The following is a 10,089-nucleotide window of genomic DNA, read 5'->3' on the forward strand; positions in this document are numbered from 1 at the left end:
AAAAATTAATGTAACATATTCTCTCTCCCAAACGACGTAGATTTTTGGCTGTTTGATTGGCCGATGTTGTTGTCCACTCTACGATAGCAAGAGGGGATGGATGTGGTGTCAACTAGGAGGACGTTGATGCTAAGGATATCACAGTGCATAGTTGTGTTGAAGCAGGGAGACGAGCTTGAACAGTGTATCTAGTAGTAGACGACCAAGGTAGACACAGAAGAAAAGGAGAAAGCCTAGCGACCCATATAGCCACCGACATGGACAGTGACAAAGATAAGTTGGGGAGGATGTAGTCGTTGTTGCACTGGGTCTGGACCCTGTAGCTCAAGGTCGTAGCGTCAGCTAGGCAATGGAGCAAAACATAGCTTGTAAATAGGTGATGGTGAAATTGCAATATCTGGCAATGGCAAGGAACACCGATGATACCATTGATCCACAGAGTAAGACACGTGAGCGAAAGGTTACATGAGGATATGGACTTCACTACATTAAGCTCGAACCGTGTAGCTCAAAGTCACGGCATTACGAAGGTGATAAGAAAATGTTGTAGAGTGTGCAGACGATAGCATGAACTCCTAACCATAATGAAAATTATTCAATGGAAATAGCCCAAAAAAAAACAAGAATAAGTACATGTAAAACCAAATCTACATAAAATATAGTAAAGAGATGATGATATAGTGTTAGAACAAATAAAAACATTGTTACGTTAGGTCCAGATTCAAATTATATCTACCATGGAGCAGGCATAGTTATGACAAAAAGGAAAATGATGGTAAGGTACAACACATTGATTATAAAGTTACAATGATATAACAGAATACACAGTTGAATTGTTGCCTTAGCCGCGTAATTGCACGGATCACTATGCTAGTTTTACATAACATGGTGACTTTTCTCTACTTTTTTTTCCTCAGAGAATGATCACGAGCCTTACTTTCTCAACGGTATTTCCACATCGTCGATCGGACGGTGATGGTCCTAGCGGACCAACCCTGCTGCCGTTAGGTCAGACGCCAACACCTGCTACGCACAAACATGATCCGGATGCTCACGGGCCACAACACCGGTGCCCGTGTCTCTACATTCTGTGCCATCGACACTCGACAGCATCCGTCTGGTCCCCGCCGGCGCTTGGTGCCGAGTGGGAGGTGTATCATGGCGCTGTATTGGTCACGACGCAAGCAACCCGACACCGATCTCCACATCAACCATCTCCCCGGTTGGTGGACCGTCGCCATTGCTCGGTGGGGTAATGTGATCCCAACCTGTCTTATTCCAACTGACAAGTCGACCGGTTTGCTTAATCGTGGAGCGTCAATGCAGGATTTCTGCTATTATTGGCGAGTTAGTTGAGTTCTCTCTTCTCTGCAGATTTTGTATTTTTGGGGAGGAATGGGTACAATGATTTCTCCGATCATGTGAGCGCCGGAACTGGTGAAATGCCAAGACGTTCACCTACTGAATGGAACCCCGACTGCAACCAGATTGCTAGACTGAAATGACAAACTGTTCACCTTTGCTGGAACTGAATCCCATGCAAGGAATAATCCATGCACCCCAAGTCTGAAACTGCTGTCCAACTGCAACCCGTCGTAAGCCTCGTCCAGCAGCCTGCCTGTTCTACTGGGGATCTCTAGTTTCTCGTCGTCCTCCAAACCCCCCTATAAATCTGCTTTGACTCGTCAAATGCGACCAAACGGTATGGATTGTTAGACGGGGAGGGTGCAGATCAATCCGTAAACTCCACTGCTTGCTCACGTGCCCCGTCTGGTTACAGTGGCAGGAACCCATGCAAGCAACACAACAGATGAACCATTGCTATGTACACATGGAAAAATGTTCTTCTGGGCGTCAATCTTGTGCTGCGCTGCATGCGAACGGCGAACTGCACACGGGCGCGATTTTACCGGTCCGAGGTTCGACCCCAAACATACACCTCTATTTAAGATATCTAATGTAGGTTGCAGAAGAGGACCCGGCTGTAAAAAAATGTGTGCTGCGCTCTGTGCGTTGAGGTGGGTCAGCAGACCAGCGGTCACCGGGAAACTGACCTCTCCTGGCTCGAAACCAACATTTTTCTGTGTGCAGCGCAGCGTCCCAGACCCACACCGCTTGGGCTGCTGCAGTTGGAGTACTGCTGAAGCAGGAGCAGAGAAACGCCACTGGCCATCATGTGCGCTGCAGAGCCGATTGCTCCCCGATAAAGGCGGACGCTTTTCCATTTTCATATTCCTTGCTGCAGGCAGAGTGCACCATGTGTTCTTCCTCCTATCGATCAGTGCGATGAGCCGCACAGTCTGTTCGTGCAAGACTCACGCTGGGATCACAAGGAAAGTGATCTCTCGCTCTGTCCCAACCTCTCTGTTCGGTACTCATACACGTCCACACCGCGCGGGCGCGGCCTTGCGCACTTGAGGATCGGACAGGACCTGAAGAGACGGGATCAGGAATCCATGGCGGCCAACGGACGGTCGGAGGTGCCGCTGGCCGTGCTCCAGGACCGGCCGGGCTCGACCGCGGCGGCGGCGGCGCCGCTGCCTGCAGACCCTGGCTCAGACACCGGACAAGAGGTGAGCTCGTCGTCTCCGTCTCCATCCCTACCTGACCTGCTTTTTTTTCGCTGTATGCCTGTATCGCTTTGCGCTTGTGTTCGCCGCCGCCGCCGCCACCCACCGCCGCCCACAGGGTTAGCTGGCGCCGCCGGAGACCATTTCTTGTTCGTTGACCTCATCTTATCGTCTCGGTACCCATACGAATCTTGACTCCTCATGCCCTCATCAATGATTTGCCTCCTTTTTAAACCGCCCAATGGATTATATTAAGCCATGCAAGGCCCGACCCAAATCCAGTGGAGTGAAAAAATGGGCCGTGTGGTCAGCCAGACAAGGCCCAATGTTGGTCCAGTTAACTGTCCTAGCCTGGCCGGGCTTTTCTGCTGTAGAGCTGGGGACCCGCCCGATGTGGCCGGCCGCCGTGATTTCGTCCCGGTGTGCCTGTAAACTTTACAGGTGTAGCCGGAACCGGCTGCATGGCCGTCTCGGCAGCGACAGGTGTCACCGGCCGCCACACTCTTCTCTGAAGTCTGAACACTGCCGCTGCTTCGCCCAACAAATTCGTTTCAGGCGAGCAACTGAAGCAGAGTCCTGGTCTTGTAGTGTTTGTATACTTGTATGTAGACTCCCGCTTGATGGAGACCAGGTAGGATAGAAGGAGGAGGTCTTCGTCGATGCGACGACGATTACAAGTGCAGTATTGAATCTGCATAGGTGAGTGATACGGCATATATACGTCCCCTCTTGCAATGCTACTCTGAATCATGATGAAAATTGCTCCAACCATCAGCCCTTCAGGTTCTATCTGTTCTTGTTGGAAATTATCAGGATCCTGAGAAGAGAACGGCAGGATGAGAGCATGGAACTAAACATTACGGGCTCATACAGCTGCTTCCCGTGGTGATTATTGTCTCTGATTCAAATCTGTTACATGTATCGCGATTGGGAATACTTCTTGTTATTTTATTTACTTGTTGAACTAGAGTCCTACTACAATTCATACTATTCCTTTGCTACGCTATGATCTGACCAATTTGTTATGGTTCTCCAATCCAACATGCAGAAGCCCGCCCAGAACTCTGCATCGGAAGACTGTACTGCAACGATGGGCGAATACAGCGCGGAGCCGGAGTACAGGGGCCTCCCCAACGGCGCCGGCGACGGCGCCGCATCAATGCCGGCAGCGCTCCGTAAGGTCTCCATCGTCCCGCTAGTCTTCCTCATCTTCTACGAGGTCTCCGGCGGACCGTTCGGCATCGAGGACAGCGTGGGCGCGGCGGGGCCCCTCCTCGCCATCGCCGGCTTCCTGGTCCTCGCCGTCGTCTGGAGCATCCCGGAGGCGCTGATCACGGCGGAGCTGGGCACCATGTTCCCGGAGAACGGCGGGTACGTCGTGTGGGTCGCCTCGGCGCTCGGCCCCTACTGGGGTTTCCAGCAGGGGTGGATGAAGTGGCTGAGCGGCGTGATCGACAATGCCCTGTACCCGGTCCTCTTCTTGGACTACCTCAAATCCGCCGTCCCGGCGCTAGGCGGCGGCATGCCGAGGGTGGGCGCCGTCCTGGGACTCACGGCGGTGCTGACGCTGCTCAACTACTGGGGTCTCACCGTCGTCGGCTGGGTCGCCATCTGCCTCGGGGTGTTCTCTGTCCTGCCTTTCTTCGTCATGGGGCTCATCTCGCTCCCCAAGCTCCGGCCGGCGAGGTGGTTGGTGGTCGACCTCCACAACGTCGACTGGAACCTGTACCTGAACACTCTGTTCTGGAACCTCAACTACTGGGATTCCATCAGCACGCTGTCCGGTGAGGTCGACAACCCCGGTAAGACGCTGCCCAAGGCGCTGTTCTACGCGGTCATCTTCGTGGTCGTGGGCTACCTGTACCCCCTCCTCGTCGGGACCGGCGCGGTGCCGCTGGACAGGGGGCAGTGGAGCGACGGCTACTTCGCGGACATCGCGAAGCTGCTGGGTGGTGCGTGGCTGATGTGGTGGGTGCAGGCGGCGGCGGCGCTGTCGAACATGGGCATGTTCGTTGCGGAGATGAGCAGCGACTCGTACCAGCTGCTGGGCATGGCAGAGCGGGGCATGCTTCCCGCCTTCTTCGCGCGGCGGTCGCGGCACGGGACGCCGCTGGTGGGCATCCTCTTCTCCGCCTCCGGCGTCCTGCTGCTCTCCTCTATGAGCTTCCAGGAGATCGTGGCCGCCGAGAACTTCCTCTACTGCTTTGGCATGCTGCTCGAGTTCCTGGCGTTTGTGCTGCTGCGCGTGCGCCGGCCCGACGCACCGCGGCCGTACCGGGTGCCGCTCGGGACCGCCGGGTGCGTGGCGATGCTGGTGCCGCCAACGGCGCTGATCGTGGTGGTGCTCGCGCTGTCGACGCTCAAGGTGGCGCTGGTGAGCCTCGGCGCCGTGGCCGTCGGGCTCGTGCTGCAGCCCGCCCTTAGGTTTGTTGAGAAGAAGGGGTGGCTCAGGTTCGCCGTCAACTCGGACCTGCCGGACATCGGCGTGCCACACGCACCCGCCGCGGTGGACGAGCCGTTGGCGCCGTAGCCCGTGGGCTACGCAAAAAAGAGCTAGATTTGGGCTTCACTTCACAATACGGCAACAGAGGTTGGGCTGGAAGTGCTTCCATGGGCGACGTAGTTCTGCGACTGCGTGGCTGAATTGCCGCTACAGCTGGCCAGGGTAGTGTTCATCTGGAACAGCACAAGGCAGGTGCACACCTTTACACCATGGCACCAAGTTGTAACACGCTAGAGATTTTGTCAAGGTTGGCGGTGAACATGAACGAAACCTTGGAAGTTTTGACAAGCATTGTTTTTTCTGTAGCATCCTGTGGTCACGGACGTTTTGCTCAGGGAAAAGCTTCCGTAGCATCAATCGGAATTCGATTGCAAGGTTTTGCAGCGCACATTTCCTACTCTGCATGCGCCTGAATTTTCAGCGCATCTTACTGTCCACGCGTCGGCGAGGTTACGAGGTGCTCTCTGGGCCTAGGGATGCCCGAGGTAGCAGTACGGTTTAGCGTGATGGCGGGCGATGGACATGGATTTGACGGTGGAAGAGCCGTCAGAGGTGTAGGAGGAGGGCGGTGGGAGAGAGCGAGTCGCGCTGGAGAAGAAGCACAATCTTGTGATGACGAAGAAACGGGTGGGCCATCGGTTGAAGATCGTATGGCATTGCTTCGTCGATCGTAAAAGGTTGGAAAAAATTGGCAGATGAAATATAGCAACCCCTTTGTAGCGGATCTATTCTCGGCTGCGCATGCCTAGTGCACATTTCATGCCAAAGGATATCACAGTAGGGATCGAATAAAACCAAAACATGCGGCTGCAACAATGCAGAGGCCGGAATCTTTTATTCAGTTGTCTGAAACGATAGAACTGAACCCTACCTCAAGGAACCAACTTAACACGATGGCCTGCACGTGTGAACAGATCGACCCCATCCACTCCGTACCGTGTGCCCGTGTAGTTGGTTAATCGCATGCCTAGTTCAGTCTAAGTGCCATGGATCTTGAGCTCGTCACATGCAACGTTGTTCGGTTTATGTCACGGATCATGAGATGCTAATCACACTATCACCAGGAGCGGAGAGAGGTGGGAGGGCCCCCCCCCCCCCCCACACACACAAATAGAGACCCCATTTTTAATAGAATTATGTTTTAGGTTACATGCTTTAGGATTCATTAATTAATATGGACATCTTAATATCTATTTTTTTTATAGAACTATGTTTTAGAATCAGATGCTAATCACATGCTTTAAGACATCATTAATTAATATGATCCTCCTACTCTCTAATTTTTGTATGAAAATATGCTTTAGGATTAGATTAATCCGGAGAGGTAGGGTTAACCGGGTAGGAGTAGGGTTAATTATATTCTCCTTCCCAATCATCTTAATCTTTTAAAAGCTATGAGACTATTCTTTAGCTGTGATGTTGAATTAAAGATGTCATGAAAATTCGAATCCTTTTTTTTTTTTTCAATTTCAGTATGTTTTGATAGCCTTTAGTTGTTGTCTTGTTTAGCCATAATGAAGAGGCTAAGGACAATCAATAGCTTTTATAAGCCAATTATTTTAAGCTTCGGTTCTACTGAAATTCTAATACAATCATTGATCAGGCTATTGAACGGGTTGATGTGCAAACTCCCAATCAAAGTACTTGTGCACCACCACAAGATCAACAAGCAGGAATTATAATTATATTGATAAACTTCATCATATCATACTTCTTATATGATAACTGTTATCACATCAATGAGCTGGCCCCTCTATGTTCGACTCCTGGCTCCGCTTCTACTATCATATACTGAGGGTCCACAGTGCAGACTGTGCAACCATCTATTATATTATTTGTTGGGAGATAGTCCAATAGCCCAGGAATAGGCTCATATAAAGATTTAGCCCAATTTAAATAATGGCATCAATTATAAATCATGTATCCCACTAAGGGCATAAGGGAGATTTACCCCTCTTCCTATTCATATATATAAGACCCAAAGAGGGTCATGAGCTCTCAAGCTCATTCTAGCACCACCATTCTATTTCTCTCTTGTTGGGAAGTTTTCCTCCTTCGGGCGAGAGACCCCCTTCGGCGGGAAGCCCCCTCCAAGCGGGAGCCCCACTTCGACGGTCAACCGCTCCGAGCGGAAGACACCCTTCGGCGAGAGGAACCCCCTTCGGCTTCTGGGGTCCTTCGACAAAATCCCTTCTCGGTAGGGCCGTGGGTTGCACATCGTCGAGAGATATTCACAAGCCCCTCCTATGTTACATACGTTGCATAAGTGCTTCAGAATATTGCATGAGTGCTTTGGAGTATTTACCTTTTGCATACATTGCCTGAGCGCTTTGGATGTTTACCTTTCGCATACAATGCATGAGCTCTTCGTAATATTTGTTCTCCGCGTGCATACGTTGTATGAGTGCTTCGGAATGTTTATTCTCCATATGTATACGTTGCATGAGTGCTTTGGAGTATTTACCTTTCGCATACGTTGCATGAGCTCTTCGAAATGTTTATTCTCCGCACACATACATTGCATGAGCACTTCGGAGTATTTACCTTTCGCATACGTTTCATGAGCTCTTCGGAGAGCTCTTCGGAATATTTATTCTCCGTGTGCATACGTTGCATGAGTGTTTCGTAGTATTTACCTTTCGCGTATATACATTGCATAAACGCTTTAGAATATTTATTCTTTGTATGCTGCTTTGCATAAGCACTTTGGAATATTTACTCTTCGCTCGCATACGTTATATGAGCGCTTTGGAATATTCACATTTCAAATGCACATGCTGCATGAGCGCTCCCGAAGTATTTACTTATTGCATGGCATAAGCGTGTTGAAGTATTAATGAGCCGAAATGTTTACTTTCTACACACATGCACGGCATAAAAAGCTGTGCCAAAGCCTAAGGGCTCCTACCGAGCAGTCTAAGGACCCTCGAAGGCCTCTGTCTAAGGACTCACCTAGGATGACGAATGGTCATAGTCTAAGGATTCCCCTGTGGTTGACATCTAAGGACTCGCCACCCCGAAGACCAGATGAGCCTAAGGGCCCCAGAGGACTAATATTTGAGGACTCACCCACAGCGACGAAGGGTTGTAGTCTAAGGACTCCCCTATGGTTGAAGATTTGCCACCTTGAAGACCGAGCAAGCCTAAGGGCCCCAAAAGGCTGATGTATGTGGATTCCCACGTGGTCCCATCGCGCCTAAAAGCTGAAAACTGATCAAGACTAAAGGCCACGAAGGCCAGCACCATGCCAATGCTTAGCATATAACTAACTATGGTGAAGGGTCCTCGGCTTGGAGCTCTCGCTTCGAGGAAAATAATTAAGCGAGAGAAAATATATAGCAAGTAACCAATACTTTATTGAACAAAGTAATGTTAGAAAGCACAAATTACAAGGAAGGTGGAGGTTTGCCCACGGAACCTGAAGGGTCTCTTGCAAACATCTCCCTATAATGGCGGCTTCGCACTAATTGAAATGTGGAGCCATGTGTAGCATCAAAAGGTGCTTCAGGATCTACTTCCTCAGCAGTTGATCCTCAGAGTACAATGACCCTGAGGACGAGGCCTCCAAATATACATCAGGTATAGTATCTTCGAGTTCTTTAGTAGCTTCCTCCTTCAAGATCAGGAGCTCCGCCTTAGTTAAAGGTTGTGCGCCCCTTCACTCCCTCTGTGACTCCAACGCATAGCTACCAAAATTCTCTCAGAACTCGTGGGCCTCAATATTATAAGCATCCTAAATATCCCTACGCTCATAGGCATAATCTTCAAATTCCCCATAGGGATGTAAGCACAAATACCTTCGCTAGGTCGCGCCAAGCATATAAAGACCGTTGTAGTTCATCGCTACATGAATACATCTAGTGCTGACCTCTTCGGCCCAGGACCCAAAGACAGAGTCTTTTCTTGCACTCGAAGGGGTCGAGGGCCTTGTATGTTCGCACGTTTAAAAGACTGAAATATGAAAGTATAACATACAAAATGAGGCACAACAATAATGAATCTTTTTCAATGATAATAGCATTTTTTACACCATTCTCTACCGAAGACGGGCCAAAATCTAAGGGCTCTCCTTAGAGAAGACTCTGTGAGCGCCTTCATTGACTTCAGCGTTCCTGAGAGTGTGCTTCGTCGACTTTAGCTCTGAGCACGCCTCAGTTGATTTCAGAGCACCTGAGGAGTGCTTGGTCAACTTCGGTTTCGAGCGCACCTTCATCAACTTTAGTGCATCGAAGGGAGTGCTTTGTCGATTTTAGTTCCAGGCGTACCTCCGTTGACTTCAGAGCACCTGAGAGAGTGGTCCATCGACTTCGGATCCGAGCGTGCCTCCGTCGATTTCAGAGCACCTGAGGGAGTGCTTCGTAAACTTTGGTTATGGGTGCACCTCTATCGACTTCAATGCACCAGATGGAGTGCTTCGTCAACTTCAGTTCCTGACGCACCTCCGTCGACTTCAGAGCATTGGAGGGAGTGCTTCGTTGACTTCGGCCCTGGCCACGCCTTTGTCTATTTCAATGTGCTTGAGAGTGTGCTTCGTTGACTTTGGTTCTAAGCGTGCCTCCATCGACTTCAGAGCACCTGAGAGAGTGCTTCGTCGACTTCTGTTCCAAGTGCACCTCTGTTGATTCAGTGCACCAGAGGGAGTGCTTCGTTAACTTCAGCTCTAGCAGGCGTCACCACCTGTAACATCCCAGTTTTGGCCAAATCAAATTTCAAAATGCATTCAAATAAATCTTTCAAATCTTTTGAAAAGCATTTATAAATCTTCTCCCAAAATTCAAAAACTGCCCTTACTTGGGATCAATTTCTCCTTTCTCCCTAACCCGGCCCATTCCCCCACTTCTTCTCCCTCCTTCCCATCACTTTGGGCCGGCCCGGTTCTTTTCTCCCCTCCGGCCCATCTCCCTATCTCCCCTCTTCACCGCGCCAGCTAGCCCGACCCACTATCCCTCTCCTTCTTCTTCCCCAGGAAAGCTCACGCGCACCACCCATCTCTCGCTCTCACGCGCTTGCACGGCC

General features: G+C 50.5%; 1 protein-coding gene across 4 annotated transcripts; it reads left to right on the forward strand.

The window, feature by feature from the left end:
• The first annotated feature begins 2,027 nt into the window (after positions 1-2,027).
• On the forward strand, positions 2,028-5,364 carry LOC133921449 (polyamine transporter PUT1). 4 transcript variants are annotated; one of them, XM_062366326.1, is made up of 3 exons: positions 2,558-2,573; positions 3,384-3,455; positions 3,619-5,364. In XM_062366326.1, exon 3 carries the CDS (start codon positions 3,661-3,663, stop codon positions 5,098-5,100), a length of 1,440 nt encoding a protein of 479 aa, XP_062222310.1. In that variant the 5' UTR covers positions 2,558-2,573; positions 3,384-3,455; positions 3,619-3,660; the 3' UTR covers positions 5,101-5,364. The 4 variants fall into 4 exon arrangements, with proteins under 4 accessions (XP_062222307.1, XP_062222310.1, XP_062222309.1 ...); XM_062366325.1 differs by lacking the exon at positions 2,558-2,573 and adding an exon at positions 2,789-3,269 and having other exon boundaries at positions 3,346-3,455; XM_062366324.1 differs by lacking the exon at positions 2,558-2,573 and adding an exon at positions 2,789-3,269.
• The last annotated feature ends 4,725 nt before the right edge of the window (positions 5,365-10,089 follow it).

This window comes from Phragmites australis, chromosome 6 (assembly GCF_958298935.1).
Source record: "Phragmites australis chromosome 6, lpPhrAust1.1, whole genome shotgun sequence".
Classification (NCBI taxonomy): domain Eukaryota; kingdom Viridiplantae; phylum Streptophyta; class Magnoliopsida; order Poales; family Poaceae; genus Phragmites; species Phragmites australis.